Source organism: Cryptococcus neoformans, chromosome 3 (genome assembly GCF_000149385.1).
Source record: "Cryptococcus neoformans var. neoformans B-3501A chromosome 3, whole genome shotgun sequence".
Classification (NCBI taxonomy): domain Eukaryota; kingdom Fungi; phylum Basidiomycota; class Tremellomycetes; order Tremellales; family Cryptococcaceae; genus Cryptococcus; species Cryptococcus deneoformans.
Window position 1 is genome coordinate 1,599,043 of NC_009179.1, and position 27,414 is coordinate 1,626,456.

The following is a 27,414-nucleotide window of genomic DNA, read 5'->3' on the forward strand; positions in this document are numbered from 1 at the left end:
CGCCCGCTCCCTCTCCCCCTCCCCCTCCCCCTCCCCCAGCAAGTCCTCCGCCAGCGAGTACTCGCTCCCCTCCGCCCGCTACGATTCCCGCTCCAGCCACCGCCCCCCCACAGAGCCAGAGCCCGACGAGTTCACGACGCCCGTCGCTGCCCCCTGCCACGACCGCCCCGACCTCAGGCCGCCCCACTTTGTCGTTCCAGCCTCCTCGAGCCCCGGGTCTCCACCCCCACAGCCACTGCCCGTGCTCGAACCGGTCGGCGATACGCCCAGGAGCGCACCCGCCCACACGTCGGGTTTCGGTGGCGCCGACGGAAACAAGGACTGGGAAGAGACGCTCAGGGGGCGGAACAGGCGAACTTTGCCGGCCAAGGTCCCCAGCAGTGCGACTCATCTAGCAGGCCTTCTCGATGACAGCATTCACGCGTAAGTCTTTGCATTGCTAAAAGCATGTACTAATCTGCCCAGTGAACCGGGCCACGCACCCATCTCGTCGTCACCCACATCCATCTCCCCGTCCACCTCCCCGTCCAGCTCACAGCCCAGCACACACCAACTGCCCACCATCACCCACACCCCTCACTCGCCCGTATCCTCCCCTCCGTCCGGCACCCCGGCACGTCCCGATCGATCGCCCTCACGGGGCGCGACACCGAGTTATTCATCCTCCATCACAGAGCTCACTGACATGCTGGGCGGCGCAATCGACGAAATCGGACTGATTGACTCGCGAGATACGCCGCCGCCCATGGTGGGAGAGCCGGGTAAAAAGCAAAAGCCCGATATGCGGATCGAGCTAGACAAGGCGAAAGGCTTGGAGCCTGCCGCAGAAGTGGTCAACAAGGGGCCCATGACACCTACCTCGTTGCCGGCAAGAGGCGCATCGTTATCTTCCACGACGTCGCCGCCGCCGCCGCCGCCGGTACAAGGACCGACAGAGATGGGTGCCGGTATAGCCTCCTCTTTCCCACTCCACCAACCGGAACTAGAAACCACTTCCAACAACCCCTTCTCGTCCCAAGCTGGACCCTTCACCCACTCACCCACCACCCTATCCTTCCACTCACCCACCGCCCATCCCTGGCCACCTGCCATGTCCATGTCCACATCCGCCCTCAAATCGCATAAATCCGCCGGCGCCCGCGCGTTGGCGTACGCCCGCGCAATCAATGAAATCGCAAGGGCAGAAACGGGCTTGAAAGCGTGGTGTGCTGCCGCAGCTGCCGAAGCGCATCGCCGACCCATCCACCATGCCCCGTCCAAAACCCAAGCGCCGCCGTCTTCTTCCCCCCCCGTTGGTCTTTCGCCGCATCCGAGAAACGTTTCGACAGGATCAGAATTCCCGATGCGTGCGGATTCGTACACTGCCAGAGAAATTTCACAACGCGTGATCGATCCGGCAGACCAGCCAACAGCCTTGCCTCCCAACTTGCCGTACCCGCAACTCCAAGCCCAAGTCAACTACCACCACCAGCTGTCTCCAGGGGGTAGCAGCCTTGTCGGGGGAGGCGGTTTGAAACCGTCTCAATCGATGCAGTCGGTATCAAGCTTTACATCCAGCAAAAAGGGCGGCGGCGGGGGCGGCGGCGGCGGTGGCTTTTTCTCTGCGATCAGAAAGGGAAGCAGCAGAAAGGAAAGTATGAGCATGTCGTTAGGTCCGCCGGGGGGGTATCTGGGCGGCAGTGCGAGTAAGAAGGATGTCAGAGGTTTACCCATCTCGGCACCTCGGTCTGCCAGTCCACAAAAACCAGACAGCGCGGCGACGGCGACGAGCTCGCCCCAATCGGGATCAGGATCACATACGCCCAGAGTACAAACCGTACCATCTCCGATGGGACCCCGACCGCTCGGCCCACGAGGACCAGGCGCAAGAGGTAGTTTTACGCCCCCAGGCCGGACGAGTTTGGATACCGCCGCGCCATCTCGAATCTCGGTCGTGTCGCCCCCGCGGAACCTGAGAGCGTCGATGGATAGCGTGAGGTTGGTGGGTAAGACCTCGGCGCCGCCGCCCTCGGGTACAGCGACAGTGGCGGATAGTGGAGAGGACGTAAAGTATATGGCAGACGTGCTGCCGTATGTGGAAAAAAGCGTGTTGAGAGCGTATCTGAACAGATACGGTGGTGACCAGATGCAGGCTCTAGGGTAAGCCCCTTTTCCCTTCTCCCTCTTCCAAGAACACTGTATGCTGATAGTCAAGTTGCAGGGCGTATTTGGAAGATGAAAAGAATGGTGCCGTTCGGTAGACCGGGGTTTGTCTTTACTATTGTTCTTAGAGAATGTCTGTGTACAGATTCAACGATTCCAGAATGTAACATACGACGATTTTTGAACACTTTAACAGTCCTAGTCATTTATATACGTGCATGCATACGACCCCGCTACGTTGACGTAAAACCTCATGAAGAGAACTGCGCGACGAGGTACTGACTGACAGACGTAGGGCTTAAAGGCTCTCCCAGATCGGTAATAATAAAGTCAATCAAGTCTGGGGTCGTCACATCCACCATCGGGTTAATCTCTTCCATCTCTTTCGTCATCTCCATCCTCTCATATTTCTTTCCTCCGTCTACACCACCACCACCACCGACGGCGTGTGGGGGTGTCGCCGGTGCTTGAGGACTTCTTGACTGAGGAGTCAAGCTGCTGCCTCGCGAGAGGAAACCAGGGATGAACTGGGTATCAGGAATGGTGGACGGGAACTCGAGAGGGATAGCGGGCCGGTCAGAAGAAGCTGGTATAGGCAAGTCGGTTTGCGAAAGAGGGTAGTGACGAAGGAATTTATATGATTCCGCGAGGGCGTAAAAGGGCTTTTGCATGACTTTGGCTACGAGAGCCACTTGGTAGGTCCCCACAGAAGAAACGAGGCCCTACCAAAAAGAATCAGCGGCGGTTTGTGATGGAAGCATGGGTTTTTATAAAAAAACGACATACACCACTCTCGACAACAGCTTCTGATCCAACAAGCACCATATCGACACGCTCCATCACATAGGCAACAGCGCTGTCAAGTACAACAGTACAAGGAATGCCGTTAGCAGTAAGGAATTGGTGTGTTTTCATCCTGGGGCCATTTTCGTCAGCCATCTGTCACACACAAACACGGCCGGTAAGCCGATAATGCTTTACCCAAGACACCCAGGACGGGCTTCTGTGACATAGACACGTATTCTCTTGTGTTGCTTGTGTGCTCTCAAGATTGTCTGAATGACTGTCCTTGAGTAGCTGTGGGTAAGAATCTGTATCCTGGTTAGCAAGCATGCACGCCGCCGCCTTGTTGGGAGAAATGACTCGGGAGACACATACCACACAATCGTCACGAAGGAAACCAACGGCCAGCTCTGCAATCTTCTCTCGACATTGAGGAGCAGTAATGGCACAGAACGAACGGCCTTGTGAAATCAGTGATTTTTTATAAGCGGGGAAATCCTAAAATAGACAAACGTCAGCCCTGTATGCTTTGATCCAACTCCCACCAACGCCCCAAAAAATATATATAGACTTACCTCGCCGACACCAGGAAAAAGAGCAAAGAATCTTTCCCACAGCTGACAGCCTGCTCGAACACCAAGACTCGCTTGGGTATTGATCAAAGCCTGTCGACCAACGGTGAGTTCGGAAGCGAGACCAGTTACAGTGGAAGCTGGAATATGCGACATGGTCAGTATCTTGATCGGTATCGTACATGGTGGAAAATAGTCATACCCGTGGAAGCCTCCATGAGCTCAACGAGGGCCAAGATGGCAGCGATAGGGTGGGGAACCTTGTATTTATGCAGTCAGCACCACCACTAAAAAGTTTTACAAATCAGATCGAATACACACCTTGTCATCCTCCAAAGCTCGTCTGTACGCTGTCACAACATCGAAAGCTCTTGGAGAGGGAATTCTGGCCGAGGTCGAGGATTGGCTGGGAGTATCGGGATACTCCTGGGGACTTGCGACATATTGCATGGCGAGGGGCGAGGTAATGGGGGATATGTAGGGAGGAGGAAGAATGGGAGAAATAAAACAACAAACGAAGGAGAGAACATAACAAAAAGTGTCGAGCCGACTATTCCGGCATATCCACAAAAATCATTACATCTCCTCTATTTCTCTATTTCTCTAATTTCACCCCGTTCGCCCGCAACAATGCCCAGGATAACTCCCGCAGCCATCCTGCGCTCAGCAGCAGCCACCAGGCAGCCACTCACCTCCCGTGCAGCTATCCGGCCCATCCTCTCGCCCGCTGTTCCATCACTTCTTGCCACCACAAAAAGGTACCAATCGACATCCCAGCAGCCCAACGAACACCCGAAAGCAGAAAACAAAGAACCAGATCCGAAATCTACTGAACCCAAGCCCGAGGGTGCTAAAGAGGGAAAGAAGGGGCTCAAAGTGTCTTGGATATTCTCCGGCCTCGCAGGTCTCGGAGCACTGGTTACAATCTATGGATTGTATGTTCCAGTCTATCTTCAGTACGAGGACAACGCTTACATCAAGGCTTCTGCATTATTAGGCTAGAGTTCTATTCAACCCTCACGACCTGGCCCAAGGAGGTCCGTAAACCCTTGAGAGCTGCGCTCAAGGCCAAGTTGAGAGGAGATTATGGTAAAGCAGAGACCTTTTTCAGAGAGTAAGCTCACACTTCTCTCATCTCCCTATCACCTCTTTCTAATGCACTGCTTGTCCTGTAGGGCACTCGAAATCGCTCTGCAGCTGGGCCCGTCAGCACTTCAGCCTGAACCTCTCCTCAAAATATCGGGCATCTACGTTGAATTAGCCAATGTCCTCGAAATCCAACGCCAACGAGTTTCTGCGTTTGTGGAGCTGCGTACAGCCCTCGAGATGTTTGGTCCTGATCCTCTTCGACGTCCTGGGATTCTGCCATTGCCAGAGGCGACGGCTCTGGGCGGTGGACCTGGTGGGCAGTGGATCGGAGAGGGGTATAGATTGACCGAGAAGGACCATGTGCGAGCGATCGGTCTCTACCAAAAGCTTGGACAGCTGGCTCTTGAGGTTGCTTCTTCGCCAACTGGGTCCACCTATGCGTCAACTCTAGGAGAGGGCAGTACAGGACAAATGTTCAAGACATGGGATGACGCAGCAGAATACTATCTTTCTTCTGCACTTACCTCTATGCTGCATCTCGGCCTGCCTGGTTCATCGCCAACCCCATCCACAGAAGGACCGGTCATCCTTGGGCGTGACGTCTCCCTCCCCGATGCCTTGCCGAGTGATAATCCTGAGGATGTCGACCAAGGCGGCCAGGTTGACAAGCGGGGACTAGGAATGACTATGGAGAGTTTGTCGGAAGTTTATGCGAGAAAGGGGCAGTATGATATGGCTGGGCAACTGCTGTTGCAGGCTATATCGTTGCTGCTACCACCTCAAAGCAAAGAGACCCCTCCCATGAGGGATAGATGTCAGGCTGCAATGGTAAGCTTGCTACTTGCATATACAATACGACCGCTAATCTTTTGCCGGATCGTAGTTGATGACGACCGTCTCCTCTCATGCCCTTCATCCTCCCACCCCTAAATCACTCAAGGTTTCTCGCTCATGGTCGCTTCGTTCCTTGCAACTTTCCCAACAAGCCCTTGCAGAAGCAGAAGGAGGATCGTTCAAGGACACGCCGCTTGAGGCTGCAGAAGCCGTATGCCAACGCGCACGGGCAGTGGGGTTACACAATATGGGGATGCTCGCCGAAGTAAGTGACATCGGTTTGGCGAGAAAATCAAGAGAGATCCTAACAAAATGTAGATGGAAAAGGACTATGCAGGAGCCCAGAATCTCTTCAAGAAGGCCCTTGCAGCCTCGCGGGAGACAGGTTTCGTTGAAGGCAAGCGAGAGGCTCTGGCTGCTCTGCGTAGAGTACAAAACCTTGCAGGCGAAAGTGCATAGTAGAGGAAAAAAAGAAAGAAGAAAAGGAGGATGTTGCATGGATACAAGATCAGAAGCTTTACTCATTTTACAAAAAAACCATTTCACAAATGAATATATGACCATCGTAAATAGGCGTCCCATGTCCGTATGTCCAGTCGTGACCATAAAGAGCAATTAAAACCAAAAACCCACAAAGGAATCAAATATCTACTAAGCACGTTCCAAGAATCCCACATCAAATGCACCCATCGACCTTCTGGCGGCGGGGTAAACTAAAGTGCTTTCTTTCAAGGTGGCAATCAGCCTGGAACAGACTTCGCGAGAATAGGTCAGGTGTTCAATTTGGCCACCAGGGCCAAAACCTGGTAATCTATCGATACTATACACTTGTCAGCCTATACATCGCACGTTATCACTAGAGAGAGCTTACTTGGTGGATTCGTCAACAATTTTGTACATAGTTTTTACAGCCTTGATGGTCTTGCCTCTGCCATCACACTTGGCGCTACCTCCATTTCCCCCAGAGTTGCTGGTCTTGATCGAACTAGCTGTTGAAGATCTACGCGACCTTACGCTTCTCTTCTCCGAGGCCTGACAAACAGTGAATGACGAGCGGAGTGGTGACGTTTGGGCAGAGGTAGGGGTAGGCTTGAAGTACGATACAGATGTGGAGGCGTTGAATAACCAAAGCTACATCCGTCGTTAGCCTGACATCCATGAGAAGTACAGACTCAGTACTTGCATAGAGTTTCTGAACGCCGGTCTCTTCTTCCGAAATGATGAATCGGAAACTTGCGTGAGCCTGCGCTAGTTCGAGCATGTCGGAGACAATAAAGACTGAAAGAGGGAATCGAGTTATCTCGCCATCGTCGTTGCCATCGTCTAGCAGGCCGATAGCCCATTTGGAGAATCTCAAAGTCCCGCTGCCCGGCTTTCCATCGTCTATGCGCTGTTTACCTACAACCTCTCCACACTTGCAACTGATAAGGCGCCAGGTTTCATTCTATTAGATCCGTCAGTTGCCGTTGCCGCATACAATGATTATAACCAAACAAAACGGCCAATAACGCCACAAATGATCATTTTGGGAATGTAACCTCGCGTGTAGCCTCTGCTCGCGAATTCTTTGCAAATCAAAGGTTTGATCAACTCGAGGATGGATTGTCTTATTCTTGGACCGTTGTATCAACCAAAAAAGCTTCCTCCCGGGACGTGGGAGGATCGCTAGTGCCCAACACTCTGTTCTTTCACCTGGATCACTGCTCAAGAAAGGTGAAACTTGCTGAAGAGCTTCTTCCTTGATCGAGCAACGAGATGAAAGAGCAAAAGTGAAAAGCCGCCCATGGAAACGGGACGATGGCCTTCTTGCTAGCCCGCGAGTATTTGAATGATGGTATATATAGCGAAAAGTGGATAATCAGAGCACAATCGATTGACTCACTTCCTTTTGCGTTCCCATTCGAAGAGTTTCCCATTGACCACTCGTCTTTTCTACCAGCAGATAACTACCCCCGACTAAGACACCACCATCTCTGGGCCAGAATCCTTCTTCCGTCATACCTGCAAGTCTCGCCGTAAAGGCAGGATCATCGTGACACATCCATATATCAATCATCTCTGCCCAATGATCTGATGGCAGATCTTTGTACGCTTGTTTAGGATCTTGAGAGAATGGAAGGCTGGCGAGATGACGTTCACATATGGCACAACATAGTACCGTTGCCTTTAGAGAACGGAAATCGGGGGCAGAAAGAGCATGGGTAATTATCAACGCATTAGATGCTGGGGGTGTCGGCAGCGCCGAGAGCTTCGCTTCCTGATAAAGGGACTGAGGCACAAGCGGCGTAATTTGGTCAGAGTATACCAAAACCGGCAGTGCCACATCAATCGATAGCGAAGGTTCCCTCTTAGACGTTATGACAGCAGTATTTGTGGACCCAGAGCTCGATGGAAGAGTCTGGATATTAAGCTCGAGGTTCGAAGAAATGCCAATGCCGTGTACCAGTACCTGAAGACTTCTGAGATTCTCCTGGTGTTCAACCACATATGTCACGTTGTTTTCGTCTGATTCATCAGCTTTATGTTCCCCCACTGAAGATTCTAAACCCACCCGGGGAGAATGTGGATTTTAATCCCAAATGTACACTACCCTTCCTCACCATTCCTGCAATCTTGGACACAACTCTCCGTTTCCCTCCTCCTTCAGAGCTTGACATTTCCCTTTTTCCCGCTGGTTCTCCGGCATCTGCCTTATTTTGCGGGACTGGGGGTCGACTCGAGGCAAGGAAATCCTTCACAGTGACAATCTCCATCGGGTCTTTCTCTTCGCCGACTCTCATATTCTCGTCTTCTCTTGGGCTAGGAGGTAAAGAATCCTGGTCGTATAATCTCCCAGCAGAGGAATACTCCACGAGCTGGCTGACGAAAGCGGACCGGTTTTCGGCCAACTTGTCCTCTAAAGTGAGCGGAAAATCTTGAGATGACAGTCTAGTCGCCTGGGTATGATTAACGAGTGCGCTAATAAGAGCTTGTTGCTGTTTCTCGCGTAGTTCAGCTTTTAGTAATACATTTAGAGAAATAAGCCTACCTTGGCGAGACGGGCCGCGCTTCTATCTTCTGCTGGAGCAGCAGCATCTTGGTTGTCGAACCGCCGATCTGCAGATCGTTCAATGAGGCCTCGCAGGAAATGATCTCTCTGCTCATGAGGTCAGCAGGCATTTTTTGAAGGAGCGAAAGTCATACCGACATCTTTCAGCTCTCTCGCCTTGGCAAGTTCGCCATCGACGGCAACCATTTCACTATCCTGACATGGGAGCCTTCGCTTCTCCGCTTGTTCTATCAATCGAGCGATAAATTTCTCTTTCTGAGTTTCATCAATACCCAAGGTTGTAACAAACATGTTTGCAAAGACTTACACTCCGAGATTGTGAGGTGTTGACGCCAGCCCTCTGATCCTCCATTCTTTTTTTCTTTGCACCCTGCAACTGACACCAGATCTCGTCCAACTCTTTCATTTTTTGTCCTTCATCCACCCGTTCATCTACCTTCAAATCCACGGTCTCATTGTTTTGGTGATGTCGCCCCTCCGTAGATGAACGGGCAAGGGGTCGAAACTCAACCCTCTGATTCGATAATTGTGGAGATATACTATACAGTCGCTCAATAGCAGATGTCACAGCTTCGAGTTCATTGAGCATCTTTTCTCTATCCGCAGGCCTCCGACTTCTGGAAGACTCGAGGGAGGAGCGAGATGTAAAATCGTCTTTGGCCGTCGGCGAATCAGCCAATTTCGAAACAGATGCGGAAGAGCCGTGTGAGTTGACCTCGGAGTATTGCGGGAGCTCGTGACTACCATTATGATACGTCTCATAGCTTGGGGGTGAGGTCTCCCTATCTTCTGTTGACTGCTGATACCGCTGACGGGAAAGTTCAACGACAGCTAAACTTAAGCTCTCTAATCGCGCCCAGGAAAACTCCAATCTCACTATCCTAATCGCTGGGTGAATGGCGGAAGCATCTGAATACGTCCCTATGATTGGGGTTTGAGGACGAGAAGCCACGCGAGCCGATTGAAGTTTATCCAGTTGGGATTTAAGGTTTTCTAAAGACCCAGAGTCCCCGATGACTACTTCCTCTCCGCGCTCTTCTTGTAAAGCGGATTCAGCTGGTGATGGAGTAAGATCCTCGAGCTCGTAAGTCACCTCTAGCAATTCCATTAAAGCCCGTGCGAGCCGATCATCCGAATCAGCAATCAAGGTCGGATCCCAATCAAAATCACCACTCTGCGCGAAATGATCCGGAAGTAAAGCTGAAAGAGCGTCGATACATGATCTCTGCACAGAGCGGAGGTGTTTGACGATAAGCTTCAATGGAGATAAAACAAGTCTGTCAGCCCCAATACAGCACGAAAATATCCTCTCTCAAATCCGAGATCCAGAGAACGCCAGACACTTACAGTCTGATCCGATTCTGCTCTCGAGCCTATAGAACTTGATACGTTCTGTGAAAGGAGATCTACAGGAAATGGCTCTGGGGGAGGGGGGAGGTTATTCACTGGCGAGTTTTCTGAATCTGATAGAGAATCGTTGTTTTGATATTGATCGCCGACCGGACAGATGGCTTCCATTCTTCGTTGGGTCCTGGATGAGGACCGTAGGGTGGAGTAGTGACCGCGATTTGGGGTTTCTGACAAATAGACGTATTTCTTGGCTTTGAATATGTATACCTCAACCTGTGATGACGATGGCAACGAAGGATGAGAGATGTAAGAGAAGAAGAAATGAATGGAATAGAGGATGAGGGGATATGTTTGTGAATGAAGGAAAGGAGGAAGGAGAATGTGCTCAAAAACACAATCAACTCCTCCGGTGCCCCGCAGTCAACACCGCGGACCGGCCTTTTGTTCAGCCAAGAGTCCAGTATGTATTTATGTATTTAGTGGACGAACGCTTCCAACAGCCGTCATAACTCATTCCCCTTTGCTGCTGTAGCCATGTACCAACATAACAGAATGAATGAATGCATCAACTACCCAGAAAAAAAAGTTCTCCGTTTAAGCGTCAGTGGGAGCCAACATGACTGGAGTGGTAATGGATCAGCAAAATATACTATACCAAGCAATACATTATAATAATGACTTACGCTCAGGCCTGACCTTCTCGTCGAATTGTTCAGAAGTGAGCTTGCCGAGAGCAAGGGTAGACTCCTTGAGGGTGAGACCCTCCTTGTGAGCCTTTTTGGCGATGGCGGCGACGTCTATCACCGTTGCACATCAGCATGACTCTGTTATGATCATGGGGAGAAAGACACACCATCGTAACCCAAAGTGCTGTTCAAGCAGGTAGCCAACATCAAACTCTCGTTCATAATCTTCTTGATCCTGTCCTCGTTCGCCTTGATACCGACGACACAGTTCTTGGTGAAGCTCCTGGCACCATCAGACAAGAGTCGGATAGACTGCAAGAGGTTCTTGATGAGAACGGGTTTGAAGACGTTGAGCTCGAACTGGCCGTATGATCCGGCGACAGAGATGGTGGTGTTGTTACCCATGACTTGGGCAGCAACCATGGTGAGGGCCTCGCACTGGGTGGGGTTGACCCTAGACAAAAAAAATGATTAGTCTCTGAAGCTGCGTGCAGAGCAAGTTGTACTCACTTGCCGGGCATGATGGAAGATCCAGGCTCGTTCTCGGGCAACTCGAGTTCACCGAGACCGCATCGAGGACCAGATCCGAGGTACCTGATGTCGTTGGCGATCTTCATGAAGCTGACAGCGACGACGTTGAGGGCACCAGAGGCCTCGACGATAGCGTCATGAGCGGCAAGGGCCTCAAACTAATCAAGCCGTCATGTTAGCAAAGCGATTGAAGGGGTATACTGGGTAAGATCTTGCCTTGTTGGGAGCAGTGACAAAGTCGTAGCCGGTGATCTTTGAGATCTCGGCAGCAACCTTCTCGTCAAAGCCCTTCCTGGTGTTCAAACCAGTACCAACGGCGGTACCACCTTGAGCCAACATGCTCAAATTCTTCAAGGTGGCCTCGACACGGCCGATACCCCTCTCAACCTGGGTGACGTAACCAGAGAACTCCTGACCGAGAGTCAAAGGGGTAGCATCCTGCAAGTGAGTTCGACCGATCTTGATGATGTTCTCGAAAGCGTCCTGCTTGGCCTTGAGGGCAGCGTGGAGCTCCTTCATGGCGGGAAGGAGCTGCTCGTTGATCTCAACAACGGCAGCAATGTGCATAGCGGTGGGGAAACTACACATGGCCAATCAGCAAGAAGAACAACCTATGGCCAGCACAGAAAAAAACTCACGTGTCGTTGGAAGACTGGCTCATGTTGACGTGGTCGTTGGGGTGAACGGGCTTCTTGCTGCCAAGCTCACCACCCATCATTTCAATGGCCCTGTTGGAAATGACCTCGTTCACATTCATGTTGGTCTGGGTGCCGGAACCAGTTTGGAAGACGACGAGGGGGAATTCGTCAATGAGCTTGCCAGAAATGACTTCGTCAGCAGCCTTTTGGATGTGCTCGGCAACCTCGGCAGGGAGGCCATAAGTCTGGTTAACAGCAGCGGCGGCCTTCTTGAGGACGCCAAAGGCCTTGATGAGGGGAGGAGGCATTCGCTCAGTCGGACCGCCTGAGCTCGCTTAGCTATCATTTCCCCGACGGAAGACCCAGAGACATACCGATGTCAAAGTTCATCAAACTTCGCTGCGTCTGGGCACCCCAGTACCTGTCAGCGGGGACCTGGAGGTCACCAAAAGTGTCCTTCTCCTTCCTGAACTTTTGCTCTGCCATGATGTATGAAGTGGAGGAGAATCCGCGAGAAGCAAGAGAGACACGGGGAAGAGTACGGGTGAGCTGGAGGAGTGAGCTGACGGCGGGGACGAAAGGAGAGAAGGAAGCGTACTCTGAGTGATCGGGCGAGCATCTGGGTGGTTTTGAGACTGGATGTCTTTGTGGGAGTCGTCATGTGCAGCGAGCCGCCGGTCTTTAAAAAGAGCAGCAGCGGCTCCTCTCCCGGATTTCTTCGGCCATCAATCGGACATGGCTGACGTGGGTTTGCAAGCAGTCACGTGACTTTTACAGAAATTCCATTTATTCACGCGTCGCGACTGACCTGCTTCGTGCCTGCCCCTCATCATAACTCGGCGCGTCGAAACATCATGATTGATTCTCTCCCACCTTTCCCTTTACCCTCTATAATATCTCATGTCTGCAAAGTGAGCAGCTAACAATTCCACCTAATCCGCCAGCTGACGCTTTCACAGGCCCACCGTTCGCCGCACTTACGGCAAAGCTCCTCCACGCGCATCCTCACCCCTCTTCGACCCTTCGTCACCTCCTCCAGCTCTTTCATCCACGTACCGTTCCTCTTCCCCACTTTCCTACCGGCTGGACAGCCCACTAGGAAGTTCTCCACCACGTCCGATTCGCACCAGAGCCAAGAGCCCTCTGTTTTTGCCCAGCGAAGATGACGACGACATGGACGAACAAGACGCGTCGCAGCCAGAGCCTTCGATTGTAGCTGACTTACTAGGCAAGGGAAAGCAAAGGGCTAAGGGAAATCCTATAATGGAAAAGAAGCAAGTACAGTCATCTTTGAAAGGGTTCTTCACGTCTTTACCCAAGAAAAGACCGCTTGAACCCAGCATGACGGTATCAGCTGTCAAGCCCAAGCAGCCAAAGGTTTTCGGTCCGTCTCGTCCCATTACTATCGCAAGCTTTCTCAAGACACCACAGCCTTCAAATGCAAAAACAAGTGGCAATGTTAAGGCAAAAACAGGATCCATGGCACAAATGCATCTTACCCATCTTCCCCTTCTTCACACGTGTCCTACGTGTGGCATGTCTTTCGTCCGCGGCGGTCCTGATGAAGGTGTTCATGTCACGCACCATGCTAGAGTATTGCGTGGAATCCTATGGGAAGGCATGAAGAAGAGAGAAGGTGAAGGATGGAAAGTGGTTCAGGAAGACGTCGAGTTTGGCGGGAAAAGACGAGGTAGGATAATTGCTCTTGATGGAAGCTTTGGCGGAAACAAGGTAAGTCCCTTCAATGTAACCAGCTGCGTATCTAACGAGTGTCTGTAGCTTGTGGAGATCCTATCCACTGTCGACCGTGTCCTCTCAGCCCCTCCTCTCCCTCCTGCAATCCTCAACCGGTGTAAAGTCTTCGTTTTCCTCACTCATTCTCCTCCTCCCCCTCCATCCTCGTCGAAACGCATCAAACTCGATCCTACAGACAATAAGCTCGGGAAAGACAAGGACAAGGAACGCGTTGTTAGTGTCGTGGTTGCCCAAGGAATCAAGTGGGCTATGAAGGTGCTGAAGGAGGGAGAAATGAAAACGGAAAAGAGCAAAACTATTGAAACTGGTGGTTTTGGTAGTGTCACTTGCGAGTGAGTCATCCTTGTGTTCCAGGATCGCTATGGTGCTGAATCAAAATGACCCCGCAGTCCTACACCACTGCCAACCCCTCTGGGTATCCACCGTCTTTACACGACCCCTTCTTACCGCTCACACTCACTATCATCTCGACTCCTGGATGTGGCGTGCGAACATACGGTCTATGGCTGCACATTTGATCCAAAGAAGGGGGAGGTTGCGTTTAGCCAACCAACTGAGAGCGGACGTGGTGTTATGGAGCGATGGGGCGGCGGAGAAGTTAGGGTTTTTGTGGATGATCAGAGTCAGCTATAAACGTAGGGGAAATGGTCGCAGTGCGGCTCTTGGTGGTTCTTCATTATAGGGTTTCGCTGGTGCGCATAGATCCGTCGCACTAGTGATAGTGCATATAATTTGACAATATACGTGCTAAGATGGCTTTCAATTGCATTCCCCAGAACGAATTGCTTCTTTGCCTTTTTAATTAATATAATAAGTGGTGTTTCTGGTGCATCCATCATGGTTTTTGGGTAGTCTTCTGTCATAATCCACGATACCCACCTGTGCCGCAATACCCACCGTACTCCAGCTAATCCGGATCAGTAGAAGCGGCAAAGTTTTGAGCGAACAGAGTACGAAGAAGGAAATAAGAGTAGGTAGCGTCTAGGAATGATATAGGAATGGCACAACTACCAGTCAGGCACGTGGGACGGAATCATAAAGCAGTGCTTTTAGGCGCCAGAAGCCCAATAGATAATAGGCCCGCGACTGTCTGGTGACGACACGCTCCGGCAAGGAAAGGCTGGATTCTTCGTGTTGGTTTCTTGACGGGCGGGTCCATTCTGCTTTTCTTCATTCGTCCATCTCTTCCATCTTCCCTTCCCACTATCCTGTATATCTAACTGCCAGATCCACGAAACAGCACCCCGCTCCCACAGCATTCGCACTCAACACTACTTCCTCGGCACCTTAACCTCGGCTCCGCTGCCCCTACTGTATCTCTATAGCTGTCCTTCCTAACTGCAAAACACTGCACAACTCATTTAAAATGTCAATGGACGGTGATCTCATCGCCCTTGTCAACAAGCTTCAGGATACGTTCAACGCCATTGGGGGCGACGCGGTAGATCTTCCGCAAATCGTCGTCGTCGGGTCCCAATCCTCTGGAAAGTCTTCCGTACTGGAAACTATTGTTGGTAGAGATTTCCTGCCTCGAGGGTCGGGTATCGTCACCAGGCGACCTCTCATACTTCAACTCATTCATACACCTCCTCGTTCTTCTCCACGCACGCTGGAGAACATTGATGATGGATACTTACCCAATTTGGACCAGACACCTACAGCTGGAGCAGGTGTCATGCGCCCAGGTGGCAGATCTATGGGGGAGGGAACTGGAGCAGAGTATGCAGAGTTCTTGCATATTAATAGGAGGTTCACCGATTTTGAGGAAATCCGTAAAGAAATTGAGGCAGAGACTTTCAGGGTTGCTGGTCAAAACAAGGTGCGCTTTCATCTGGTAGATGTCAAAAAGTAGGTTTCAGCTGACATGTCTGGCAATTTTAGGGCGTTTCCAAGCTTCCAATCAACCTCAAGATTTATGGTCCTGGCGTCCTCAACTTGACTCTTGTTGATTTGCCCGGTCTTACAAAGGTGCCTGTGGGCGACCAGCCCACTGACATTGAAAGGCAGATCAAAAATCTCGTTCTTGATTACATCTCCAAACCCAACGCGTAAGTGTATTGCCGATCTCGCCATTCCATCAAGTTGATTTTTTCTGTAGGGTAATCCTTGCGGTCTCGCCCGCCAATGTTGACCTTGCCAACTCTGACGCCCTAAAGTTGGCCCGTTCCGTAGACCCTCGTGGCCTTCGTACACTTGGTGTTCTCACAAAGCTCGATCTTATGGATGCCGGTACTAATGCTCTCGACATTCTTACTGGCAGGACTTACCCACTGAAACTCGGTTTCGTGGGTGTGGTGAATAGGAGTCAGCAGGATATCAATGAAAATCTCCCCATGGAGGACGCCAGGGCGAAGGAAGAAGAGTTCTTCAGGACACACCCTGTCTATAGAAACATTGCACACCGATGTGGGACAAAATATCTTGCAAAGACTCTCAATCATGTTTGTTGATAGAAGTTTTTTAAGAAATTGCCGAAAGCTGATATGGTTTCAGGTCTTGATGAACCATATCCGGGAGAAATTGCCGGACATGAAGGCTAGGTTGAACACTCTTATGGGGCAGACTCAGCAAGAGCTCAACGCTTTCGGTGATGCCACTTTCCTTGGCGAGCAACACCGTGTACGTCTTTGTTAAGTCCTAGGCCTAGGCCTAGTGTGCAGAGAATTGATCTAGTGTGATAGGGATCTCTCATTCTCAAACTTATGACCGAGTTCTCAAAAGATTTTGTCTCCTCTATTGAAGGAACGTCCCTTGAAATCTCTACCAAGGAACTTTCAGGAGGTGCTCGCGTCTACTACATCTTCAACGAAGTCTTTGGACACGCCCTGCAAGGCATTGACCCCGCCCACAATCTTTCACTTGCAGACATCAGGACTGCGATTCGAAACTCGACCGGTCCAAGACCAAGCTTGTTCGTCCCCGAGGTCGCGTTCGATTTATTGGTAAAACCACAGATCAAGTTGCTCGAAGCTCCAAGTCTGAGATGTGTCGAGTTAGTCTACGAAGAGCTGATGAAAATTTGTCACAACTGTACCAGCCCCGTGCGTGTCTTCCTGAATTTCGCCGAGAGACGAGCTTACAAGATATGCAGGAACTTCAACGCTTCCCCCGCCTCCTTACACAGCTTGTGGAGGTTGTGTCCGACCTTCTTCGCGAGCGTCTTGGCCCTACCTCTGATTACGTTTCCTCTTTAATCTCCATCCAAGCGGCTTATATCAACACTAATCACCCCGACTTTGTTGCCGGTTCCGCCGCCATTGCACGAGCTGGTGCCCCTCCCACTACTCAGATTTCCAAGGTGCAAGAAGCTACAAGTGAAGTGGACGATGAAGAGTCTGAGGCAGAGTCTGAAGCATCCGCTCCTAATGGTTACGTGACCCATCCCAGGTCTGCCTCTGCTTCCGTTCCCGATATTAGGCGGCCTACCACAGCTCTCGGAGGGAAAGAAACCAAGTCTAGAAAGCACATCCGGACAGCCTCTGGGTCACATTCTGGTCATACCTCCGGCGCAAGGCAAGGGGCTAACGCTTTACTCGGCGCGGCATCTGCGCATAACATGGCTGGTACTTCACCCCACACTGCCAAGGAAACTTTCCTCAACTACTTCCTCGGCGGACGTAACGGCGCAGGGGAGGATGCTGGTAGTGTACAACGAGCTTTGGGCAAAAGCCACGTTATGCAGCATCATGCACAGGGGCAGTACCAACCCCAGCAGAGAGAGAAGGATTTGTTGCCTGACCTTGGGGGTAGGAGGGGCGGACGTCTTGAGAACAGTGCTTCATTCGACATGAAGAGTTTGGGAAAGCATCTCGAAGCTGTAAGTCGAATCCTAGAAGTTGTGCCAATGAATTGTCGGGCTAATGAACGGAAGACAACTGGGGACGAAATGCAGCTCACTCCTCGAGAGGAAATGGAAACTACCTTGATTCGATCCTTGATCGCCAGCTATTTTGGTATCACAAGGCAAACCATACAGGATCTGGTCCCCAAGGCGATCATGCACTTGCTGGTAAGTAACATCCTCTTTAAGTTGCTCAACAATTCCACCATGCTTACATTTTGCCAGGTCAATTTTTCTCGTGACGCGATCCAACAACGTCTTGTCACTCAGCTCTACAAGCCCGAACTATTCGCCGACCTGCTATTCGAGGACGAAGCGCTTGTTTCAGAACGGACAAGGGTCAAAGCCCTGTTGGATGCCTACAAGGAAGCGTTTAAGGTGCTGAGCGAGGTGTCGCTGAAGAGTACATAAAGTTTTTTGAAGCTTAGAAGGAGTGCTTTGGATGAGAGTGCACGGTGTGCACATGGCTACACCGTGCAATGATCTTGTAGAGCTAACATGGCATAATATGAACTTTTCATGATTTTCAAAATTATGCAACAATAGGTATCGAGTAAGTGCAGAAAATAGTGCTAGGGGTAGACAAAATACGATTCTCTTTCTTAATTTTGTAATAAGAGAAGCGAAGAGGGACCTGATCTCAGAATGGAAAGCTCAGGAATATGTGACAAAAGATCCAGAACAAGGTCGAAAAAGTGATTTTCAGGAACGACGATTGACGAGAGAAAGTTGGTGATTTAAGGTTTATTTGGCTCCCCTGACTCAGACAATTGCTCAGAACGTCCATGTGATCGCCCTCCGGTTTGGGGGATTTTTACTCCTTATCACCACATCCGCCTCAGTACACCTGCTTCTATAATCCATATATCTATTACATGTGCGGCAAGCACACCATATACCCCAATAGCAGCACACCATCCCGCTGCTGATACCAACCATTTCGCCCCAGTGATGTTCTCCCCAATACTCAGCCCCTACCGCCTACCTAAACCCATCTTCGTACTTGTATGCCTCCTACTCATATTGGGCCTACTGTTCCTGTCGTTTGCAAGTCATGATGAGAGTCGGGGGTATATGATTGACATTTTTAAAAAAGCTGGTGCCAATGTTGGGGTCTCTGCGTCAAGACTTTCAGGAAATGCAGAAGAGGATGCCATGAGGTGAGTGTGCGTTCGTCACCAGCGAATTTGAGACTAATTATAATACTAAAACGTGTGGTAGAGAATGGGAGTTTAGAAGAGCCTTACAACATGAAGGTAAGCTTGCTTCCTTGTGACATGTGGAGACAGTGGAGTAGAAACCGTGGCCGACTCTCGTTCAGGGACAAGCGCAAGAGTACAAGCTTTTTTGGACAAAGCTCGTTCCGGCAAGGCATTCACTGTAGCATCTATTGGTGGTAGTGGTATGTGTTTACAGGATATGAGTTTGTATTTTCAGCACTAATGACTCACTTCAGTCTCAAAAGGCCGTGGACTCACACCTCCCAAGTCATCCCAATTAGTCCACAATACCTTTCGCCGATCCTCTGAAGGGGACTCGGTCAGACCCAGTGATGTCCCAGATGACAGTCCTCAGGATAATATTGACCTTACCGAGGTAATACCTTCATCTGCTCAATCTGAGCTCGAACCTACCGGATCAGCTATCGAGGAAAATCAAGGGAAGAATGTCTCTCACCCTATCGCACCACTTGTACACTTGGGGGCCAGCACTCTTTACTCGCATGAAAACCTTCACGTGCAGATATTTGAGTGGTTGAACGAGACCTTCCCTAACCCCGACAATAGGTTCATCAATGGCGCTCAAGGCGGCGTAGGCGCTGCTTACTTTGGTTGGTGCTTTAGTGAGTAATGCTTTTTATTAGCAAACGCGAGTGTATAAAATATAGATCTGACCCTATACCTTTCTCAGAGGAACATATACCTGAAGATGCTGACCTAGTATTACTTGAACTAGGAATCAATGACTTGCTAGAATTTGATGTATTTAGCCAGTATGAGCACTTGGTAAGAGGTTTGCTAGAGTTGGAGAACAAACCCGCCGTCATCAATATTGAGTGTGTACTCTACCATTGTATCCAACCTCATTGTTGCTGCTAACAAATTCATCGTAGAACATTCACTACCCTCTTCCCGTCGTTACTCTCGTCTTCTAGTTTTCACAATGATGTCCTCTCCTTCTATGATGTGCCATCGCTCTCAATACGAGACGTTGTCCTCCCTCGCATTCTTGCAGATCCTCAGCAGCAGATGAGAAGATGGTTTAGAACGGGGGATGACGTAGCTATGGGCGATCCGAAAGTGAAGGAATGGGGAGGGGTCCCAGTCGATGTCATGCATGTGAGGCGCTCTCCCTCCTACCTTTGACTTTCGTACGCCACGAACTCACTCTCGAGCAGATATCGGCAATCGGCCACTCTCTCGCTGCGGGGCTTGTTATCAGATATCTGCATGAACAGATTGATCGTTCGACGTCATATGGCCTTAGCGCACTTAGTCGACTTACATCCACGCCTAAAAAACCTACAGTAAGAATCATGGACGTCCCAGCGGTGAGTACTTTTACAATTCGCTCTTTCTTACTGACATGAACATGTGCTGCATGGCTAGACCACCTTGACAGGCCTGTTCAATCCAGATAAAGCAGATATGCGCCATGCCCCTGTATGTCGGTCACAAAACTCGGGCAAAACGCATGGTAAAGTATCCAGTCTCGTCGATGACTTTAGTGAAGGAACCTACAAAGGTCTAACTTTGGCAGAAGGATCTCATGGGTGGTATGTTCCTTTTACATTTCCTTTTATTGCTGCTCACACATTTACAAAGGTCGGAATGGTCCTGGAAAGAAAAACGATATCTCATTGCCAGAGAACCCGGATCCAGAGCTATATTCGACTTTACTATATCTCTGCCTCAAGAACCCTTGATCTCAGATGATCCTTCTGCATTCCTCCTTGATGGCGCTGACAATATAACCGCCGAAACGCCTTCACAAGTCCACAAAACTGAGGGTGAAGACGACATGCCTGTCGAACAAGAATTCCCTCGTGGTTCCCTGGCCCACCGCTCGGCAGGCCTGCGCAAAATCTGGAGCTCTGCCATATCCCATCAACCACGTCCTACCTCGCCGACCTTGCCAGGCAGACGTTACATCTCCCAGCCTAATGCTAAACAAAACCCTCAAGCAGGTGGTTCAATTCTCATTGGTTATCAACGGAGTGCGAAGCTCGGGCTAGGGTCAGTGTGGTGTTGGATCGATGATGATAGAGATGGCGGCCAGAGAGTTGATGGTTGGTGGAAGCTGGACAAGCGCAATATGGGAATGTGAGTTGTGACTGTCGTATTTGTATAGTACGACCGCTCATTCTGCTGCGGAACGATAGGGTGAAAGAGATAGCAGTCGGTTTGGAACCGGGGAAACATACGCTTACCTGCGAGATACTTGAGGACACGCTTGATCCCATGGGAGGAACCGAATTCAGGCTATTTGCTATTATGCACGATTAGAGGTAGACTGTAATTATAGTGGTCGGTGCTTCCGTAGGTTGATCAACGCATCTCTGTCCTTTCATCTCCCATCGCCAGATTACCATGTTCATTCCATCCCCCCGAAAATAGCCCGTCCTCCTGTCCATCCTTCCGGGCCAGTACAAGTAGATGTTCTGTCCTTGCCACTATTTTCTTCGCCTGCCAACCTCCTGGTATATTGATTTTACCTCTCTCTGAACTTGCTTGACCTCGGAGGAGTTGCGAGTGCGTGTTGGAACCTTGCGAGTAGACACCATCCGATGTAAGGAAGTAAGATCCTCCCCACGTTGCTGCGAGTAGACAAATACCAATGTTATATTTACTAATTTTATCAAGCCTTGGATTCCCCTTTTATACTTCATGCATATTATATATACAACATATTGTCTCCGTTATCCAATCATTAGAGGCTCTTTCGTTTATACGTGATAAACGCAGCTTATGTCAATTTTTTTCTCGTCTTCATATGCACAAGAAGAAGGGGTCGAAGATCCTCTTTAATCGCGAGTCCCTCTTCGCCCAATTGTGTCAATCATCTGATATTTGTATTTACCTATTTTCTCGCTTCTGACGTTTCAAGATCAAGAGATCGCCCCATCATGTACGATTATTGCATTATCCATGTTCGAAAACCGACCTCAAGAAGGGAACAAAAAAGAAACCTTGCCAGTCCCCATCATCAGTTCTCGGGTCTCGAGATTGCCTTCGCGCTTTTCCAGTCTTTCCGTCGTCCAGGAGTCTCGGCCCTACATGGCAATCTCGTCAACCATAGTCTCAGTGACAAAGTCGGGCAGCTTCCTTTTTTCTTTTGCAGGTCACTGTTAGTATTCAGGCTGACTGAACTGTCGCTAGCTGATGAATGAAAGACTAGTAGAGACATGGGGTACTCCAATAATAATATCTATATCAGCCCAAATAGAAGAAGCGCTTATGAAAGACTTGTACTTGTTTGGTTAAATCCACCTGGATGAGCCGCCCATGGTTTCGACAGATCATCGAGCGAACGTTTCACGTGGTAGTGGAAGATATCAGATAAACTTCAGCACTAGCACCACTGGCAACTATTACGTACCTCGTTCGTCCATCTTTATGAGCTACAATCTACATGATGTCCCTCACCTTCCTTGGTATCCACAACTTTTTAGGGCCTGTCCGGCAACTTTCAATCAAACACGTCAATTTTGACAGGTTTGCGGAAATTCCCATACAGAATTTGCTTCCTGTTGCCCATTGTCTATAGCTATATACGATATATTATATCGCGCATAGACGGAGCACTTAATTAGTGGTCCGGGGGATCCTCGTTCATCGGCTGCCATGATTGTTTGCCGATGATATGTCGTACCTTTCAGGGCCTGTGATGAATTGCGGCTACCATTCATCATTCTTATTGGGGGATTGCTATTATACCACAGTGAGTCTGGCATACAGGAAAGTCTACTACGGTCTATGTGCTGGATTAAAAAATTCATAGGATCCGTCGGTGGTCGTCGGTACTAGCAGCTTTTGGAGGAATGCAAACTGCCTATTCTTACAGTTCGCGTTACCGGAGGACAGATCGGGGTAGTTTCTTGAAGCTTAACTTGAGGTGAGGATAGATATTGGTACGTAGTAATATCAGGGGGGCAGGACCACGTCCTCATTCTCCATGTGTCCCTGCATGCAACATCGGCCGACTTAGTTGACATTCGCAACCTCCACCGCGACCGACCATAATTATTATCTCTTCACCCGTTCCTGCCAAGGGCTTTTCAACCCTGTCGGCCGCTCGTTCAGGTCCTTCTGCTACTATCAGATAAGCGGGAGACCGTGCCTCCGCTTTAATGTCACATGCATCCACGCAGCAAGTAATATTATTTCCGGCGTGCCTTCGTCTTCTTCTCCTGTTCCTGCATGAACCTCAGAGTCAAGTACCTACAAATCTCCACTTTTGCCAAGAACATTGATTTCCTTCGGCTGAATTCTCAGCGACCGCAGTAATATTCTATGAAGTTTCATCCTCTCATGCCCTTACTTTCGACGTGACTATGTCGACTTTGAGTTGTAGGCCAAGGTTCTTGGAAATAAAGTACAAATGACTCCCGACATCGCAAACCAATAGGAAAATGAATGTGATTCGCATTCGATTTGAGAAAAAAACCACCGGCCGATACACGTCTATTGCTGTGATTGGGCGGGTACGTCCTTCGGTTGAGTCAGCAGCATCAGCTCTACCTTTTAAAGAGGTATATATAAGAAGGTGAAAATGAATAACTCTCATCGATATCGCGACAGCTTTACATTTCATCTCTAAAAAGGTTAAGCCTACAACGATCACACAGAATACCATGATCTTTAATCGCTTCACATTCACCGCTGCCATGGCTGCCTCTGCGGCTTCTGCTATCAGTGTTCAACGCAGGGCGGCAATCACTGTGAGTTTCGCACCCTCCACCTAGCCTGGTGACTGATCATCGATACACAGGACTTCGACACGAGTCCCGTCGCTTTTGCCTTCCCCGAGCCTCGTGGTTTCTCAGCCTCCACCGCCTCTGAAGCTCCGTGTGGTGGTTTCGACCCGGTCAACAGGACTTCTTACCCTTTGTGTGAGTCCTTAAGTTTTAACCACTTCAATGCAACAGCAGCTAAAATAATCATGATAGCCGGTGGTGATGTTGCCCTGATTCAACAGACCGATGCTACAAATGTTAACATTCTTTGGACATCTGAATCCGATCCTACCCTGTTCCATTCATTCAGCACTTATTCTAACTCCATTCTCGACATCGCTGCCGGACACTATTGTCAGGATGCTCCCGATTTTTCCTCTTTGGGCTTCGCTGAGGGCGATAACGCTACTCTTTTGGTCATCTACCAGGTTAGTAAAAAGATAAACGACCTCAACAAGCGACTGACAAGGACTTAGCTTGATGGAGCCGACACCTACTACTACCAGTGTGCCGATGTTAGTCTCGTTTCGGCCACCAGCTTTACTACCGACGAGCAGTACGTCTGTGGCAACTACACTTCCGAGCTTGAGATTGCTTCTTCTGAGGAGTCTCTTCACCTCGGTAACACCACTACCTCCGAAAGCACCTCTAGCGGTACCACCGGAACTGCTTCAACATCCAGCGGCTCCACCAACCCTCATGTCTCTAGCTCCTCGTCTGGCTCTAAGCTCAGTGCCGCCGAGGGTGGTGGTATCGGCGCCTCAGTCACTATCTTCGTTTTCGCCGTCATCGCTGGCTTATTGTGGTGGTCTGGTCTCCTTCGTTTTGGCAAGAAGAAGCAGGCTGTCGTGCACGACCACGAGTCTGTATCCTCTGGCGTACCCACCAAGGAGCGTCTCTGATCATGCTCAGGAATGCTTTGTATAACTTCCCCTGTACGATTCGTCTTTAATTTTTAATTTTTGGATAGTCCGGTATCTTGAGAAAAGTCGAAAGGAGTTTATTATAAATGGTGATACATTAGATGATTGGACATACAGCATGCAAGTAATTTGATTATTTTTATTTGAACAGTTCGCAGATGAAGGGAATTAATATTGGAAGTTGTCGTGTATACGCATTTTTTGTGGAGCGGAAACAGTCGTCGAAACAAGCCGCACGTGATGCGCACGTTTCTAGGGAAATGTTTTTTTGTATTATTATCATGGGCGCCTCCAATAAAGTGAAGGAATAAATTAGAAGCGTAAGAAGTAAAAGCGATCCTACCTCTTTCTTAGTTCGTGATTGCGCGGCCAATTAGGAGTCGTCTCAGGAATTCATCCTCAGGAACCTGGGATCATGTTCAATCAGCCCTCGGACTCCCCATTCCGAGACTATCAGGCATATGTTCATATCGTGAACTATTGCGCCGCAGCCCTTGCCGCTGGAATCTACCAAGGAATCCCTCAGCTCTCTGTCCCTTCTCCAAAGGAAGTTGGTGATCTGAATCGACTCTGGCGGGAGTATCTCCTGACGCACAAGTTAGAAGTGCTGTCGTCCTTCCGCAGAAGAAGGTCTGTAGTGAGCGATGATATGCAAGGTGTCATCAAGAATTTACAACAGCATACCTATAGTCTTCGAGACCCTCGAGGCGACGTAAGCTGCGGATATTGTTTTCGCCATCAGGATGGACTGACAGAATTCATAGCCCAGCATGCAAGGGGTATCTGAGTACGAACTTCGCGCACTGGTCCCAGATATTACTTCCTCTATTGCCTTTATCTCATCAAACCCTCCATTTACACCTTTTGGTCAAGTGGATGCCGAAGTACTGGCTTTGTGCCGATGGTTCAAAGATGATTATATGCGATGGGTGGATCCTATCAAATGCCCCACTTGCGATGGACCCACGTTTTCTGCTGGCACCGTTCCACCAGATGGGACAGAACACTGGGAAGGTGCGGGTAGGGTGGAATTGCATGTCTGCAAGGATAAGAATTGCGCGGCCCAGAGAAGATTCCCGCGGTATGGAAAGGTCAGTACATTGTTGAGAACTAGAGAAGGAAGATGTGGAGAATGGGCGCATTTATTTTATGTGTTCTTGCGGGCCAAAGGCATTGAATCTCGTTATGTATGGAACAGGTTCGTCCGATTTCCTGTCCAAACGAGCTCACTGAGACGAAGGACCCAGCGAAGATCATGTTTGGTGCGAATATTGGTCTCCAGCTCTTCGACATTGGGTTCATGTAGATCCATGGTAAGGACATTCCTTGTAATGATAACTGCGCATTAAAGGGCTGTTTTTAGTGAAGGGGCCATAAACAAGCCTCTGATCTATGCACTGGGATGGGGAAAGAAGCAGGCGTTCTGTTTGTGAGTACCCTGAGAATTCAAATAGTCTTGGTCAGGTTATCATGGAATCTAACTCCTTTGTGTAGGGCATTCGGTCAGTATGGAGCCGAAGATGTGAGTGCCGCATATATTGATGATTTTGACGGGGATTGTCGCCTTCGTCGCCGTGCTCGAGGCTGGAAAGAAAGAGACCTTCGACGTGTGAGTTCTAGCGGATGTGACCTCTCCACAGCCTCGAACTTCCCATGTTTTTTTCTTATCCCCTCTAGGCTCTCTTCGCGCAGACGGTTGCACTTCGACTAAAGATGGATCTGCCCCAACGCTCGCGCCTGGAAGTGATGGATCAATTGCAAGCACTGTGGATATCAGATAGAGAAGGTCGAATGCGAGAGGCGGAAAAGTCAGAGCTTATCGGGCGCATATCAGGTCCTGATGATTGGAAGAGGTTGAGAGATGAGTTGGGCTTAAATGCAAAGATCATTCAAAAGCCACAATATACTGGTACGTGACAAAATTCATCGGGAACCGCGACATGGCGCTGATTTTCTCATGATTGACAGTCGTCTCTAATCTTGAATCGGACAATCAAGCTCTTGTCACTTTTGGAGACGCTCATTGGGACGGAAGTACCATTGTACTAACCACCGGTAACAGCCAGACATCCGCGGTATTTCATCCTCATCCTATCGACCAGAGTGACACCTTTTCGTGTACCGTAACATTTCGTCTGACATCCCCTCCTGGAGCAGGCGAGGCGGATGGAATAAGTATTATATTTGTGCCGAAGAAGGCCCTCGGCCTAGGGGGGTACGGATTGGGATATTCGGGTTTAGGGGGTAAGGGAGATTTTGCTGTTGAAGGTGATTTCTTTTTCTTTCGTTTTTTTATGGGGCACAATCAGGCACTAGACGCTAATCTGCTTCCGCTGCAAAGTTGACACGTATCGCACACAAGATTATGCTGATGATCCGCCAACCCCTCATATATCTGTTCATTCTCCACCGGACGCCCATCATCGAAACTCGATAGGTTGTACAGCCCCTGGGACCCTACCTAAACTCAGTAATGGCAAGGAACATAAGCTTCAAATACTTTATAGAGGTGAAGACAGGAGAGTGAGGGGCTATTTGACGATATCATCTGAGGGGAGTGTTAAGGATGAGACCGATATTGAGGTATTTGACATTGTGGTCCCGTCAGGGAATGAGCAAAAACCGTGGTTCATTGGGGTGACAGGATCGTGTGGTGGTTTATGGCAGAAGGTGAATCGAACCATTACGTGTGCATATCCTGAATAGGGCTGACAAAAATATTTTTCAATTTCCTAGCAAGAAATAATCGACTGGAGTCTCCAGCTTGTGGCCTTTGGTGACGGACAAACTATATTGCAAAAGTCAAGTGGCAAGGCAAAGGCTGGATGCGAAAGGAACGACGAGAGAGACAATATCTAGTAGTGTACGAAGGCGACCTTGTCGTCAGGAGCGTTTATCGGACTATATGGTGTGCATACTGTACCAACTATATGTGATAATAGTGTTTACAGAGATGAGCGGATTCTTAATTGATGGATGGTAGTAAGAGAGGAACTATAGGTGATGAATGAGAGCCAAAAAATAATTTTTAATTATTTAATGAGGAGCTCGGCTATGTCCACTGCCACCGGTATCAGGCCACCGGCGCCGACTGACCGGATCGGCCCGACAATCATGCGTGTATGCTGTATCATTGTTGCGTTCCTTACAAACCGAGAAAGAATGAGACTCCGATGTCTAATAGATGTAACTTGGCGGCATGATCATGGGTGGGTAGTACTTAACACCCATCTTACCGGTCTGCCCTCCGATGTCCATTTTACAA

General features: G+C 49.6%; 10 protein-coding genes across 11 annotated transcripts; 7 read left to right on the top strand and 3 right to left on the bottom strand.

Annotated features, from left to right (window-relative positions):
* Positions 1-685: 685 nt before the first annotated feature.
* Positions 686-2,240, top strand: CNBC5520 (hypothetical protein; the record flags this gene model as incomplete). Its single annotated transcript, XM_771241.1, has 2 exons — positions 686-2,139; positions 2,201-2,240. The coding sequence occupies 2 exons, from the start codon at positions 686-688 to the stop codon at positions 2,238-2,240; spliced, it is 1,494 nt and encodes a 497-aa protein (XP_776334.1).
* Positions 2,241-2,393: 153 nt separating this feature from the next.
* On the bottom strand, positions 2,394-3,947 carry CNBC5530 (hypothetical protein; the record flags this gene model as incomplete). The annotated part of the gene is made up of 7 exons (XM_771242.1): positions 2,394-2,864; positions 2,929-3,058; positions 3,124-3,233; positions 3,301-3,423; positions 3,501-3,637; positions 3,700-3,757; positions 3,819-3,947. The coding sequence occupies 7 exons, from the start codon at positions 3,945-3,947 to the stop codon at positions 2,394-2,396; spliced, it is 1,158 nt and encodes a 385-aa protein (XP_776335.1).
* A 180-nt stretch (positions 3,948-4,127) lies between these two features.
* Positions 4,128-5,879, top strand: CNBC5540 (hypothetical protein; the record flags this gene model as incomplete). Its single annotated transcript, XM_771243.1, has 5 exons — positions 4,128-4,432; positions 4,495-4,611; positions 4,673-5,414; positions 5,470-5,685; positions 5,739-5,879. 5 exons carry the CDS (start codon positions 4,128-4,130, stop codon positions 5,877-5,879), a joined length of 1,521 nt encoding a protein of 506 aa, XP_776336.1.
* Positions 5,880-6,071: 192 nt separating this feature from the next.
* On the bottom strand, positions 6,072-9,987 carry CNBC5550 (hypothetical protein; the record flags this gene model as incomplete). The annotated part of the gene is made up of 9 exons (XM_771244.1): positions 6,072-6,231; positions 6,292-6,551; positions 6,589-6,864; positions 7,303-7,925; positions 7,972-8,395; positions 8,449-8,556; positions 8,608-8,724; positions 8,777-9,724; positions 9,817-9,987. The coding sequence occupies 9 exons, from the start codon at positions 9,985-9,987 to the stop codon at positions 6,072-6,074; spliced, it is 3,087 nt and encodes a 1,028-aa protein (XP_776337.1).
* A 426-nt stretch (positions 9,988-10,413) lies between these two features.
* CNBC5560 (hypothetical protein) lies at positions 10,414-12,335 on the bottom strand (the record flags this gene model as incomplete). The annotated part of the gene is made up of 8 exons (XM_771245.1): positions 10,414-10,439; positions 10,503-10,616; positions 10,673-10,959; positions 11,016-11,194; positions 11,253-11,616; positions 11,675-11,999; positions 12,049-12,223; positions 12,273-12,335. The coding sequence occupies 8 exons, from the start codon at positions 12,333-12,335 to the stop codon at positions 10,414-10,416; spliced, it is 1,533 nt and encodes a 510-aa protein (XP_776338.1).
* Positions 12,336-12,574: 239 nt separating this feature from the next.
* Positions 12,575-14,062, top strand: CNBC5570 (hypothetical protein; the record flags this gene model as incomplete). The annotated part of the gene is made up of 4 exons (XM_771246.1): positions 12,575-12,585; positions 12,634-13,405; positions 13,454-13,761; positions 13,819-14,062. The coding sequence occupies 4 exons, from the start codon at positions 12,575-12,577 to the stop codon at positions 14,060-14,062; spliced, it is 1,335 nt and encodes a 444-aa protein (XP_776339.1).
* A 733-nt stretch (positions 14,063-14,795) lies between these two features.
* Positions 14,796-17,681, top strand: CNBC5580 (hypothetical protein; the record flags this gene model as incomplete). The annotated part of the gene is made up of 8 exons (XM_771247.1): positions 14,796-15,248; positions 15,311-15,477; positions 15,528-15,870; positions 15,923-16,048; positions 16,111-16,470; positions 16,521-17,246; positions 17,301-17,438; positions 17,496-17,681. 8 exons carry the CDS (start codon positions 14,796-14,798, stop codon positions 17,679-17,681), a joined length of 2,499 nt encoding a protein of 832 aa, XP_776340.1.
* Positions 17,682-18,221: 540 nt separating this feature from the next.
* Positions 18,222-20,776, top strand: CNBC5590 (hypothetical protein; the record flags this gene model as incomplete). The annotated part of the gene is made up of 10 exons (XM_771248.1): positions 18,222-18,430; positions 18,492-18,526; positions 18,592-18,672; positions 18,727-19,113; positions 19,182-19,326; positions 19,384-19,609; positions 19,669-19,821; positions 19,880-20,046; positions 20,096-20,593; positions 20,653-20,776. 10 exons carry the CDS (start codon positions 18,222-18,224, stop codon positions 20,774-20,776), a joined length of 2,025 nt encoding a protein of 674 aa, XP_776341.1.
* A 2,348-nt stretch (positions 20,777-23,124) lies between these two features.
* On the top strand, positions 23,125-24,128 carry CNBC5600 (hypothetical protein; the record flags this gene model as incomplete). The annotated part of the gene is made up of 4 exons (XM_771249.1): positions 23,125-23,211; positions 23,262-23,382; positions 23,440-23,654; positions 23,703-24,128. 4 exons carry the CDS (start codon positions 23,125-23,127, stop codon positions 24,126-24,128), a joined length of 849 nt encoding a protein of 282 aa, XP_776342.1.
* Positions 24,129-24,564: 436 nt separating this feature from the next.
* CNBC5610 (hypothetical protein) lies at positions 24,565-27,008 on the top strand (the record flags this gene model as incomplete). 2 transcript variants are annotated; one of them, XM_771250.1, is made up of 9 exons in its annotated part: positions 24,565-24,861; positions 24,914-25,347; positions 25,397-25,462; positions 25,513-25,578; positions 25,644-25,758; positions 25,827-26,058; positions 26,118-26,417; positions 26,491-26,819; positions 26,886-27,008. In XM_771250.1, the coding sequence occupies 9 exons, from the start codon at positions 24,565-24,567 to the stop codon at positions 27,006-27,008; spliced, it is 1,962 nt and encodes a 653-aa protein (XP_776343.1). The 2 variants fall into 2 exon arrangements, with proteins under 2 accessions (XP_776343.1, XP_776344.1); XM_771251.1 differs by having other exon boundaries at positions 26,118-26,393; positions 26,587-26,819.
* Between the last annotated feature and the right edge of the window lie 406 nt (positions 27,009-27,414).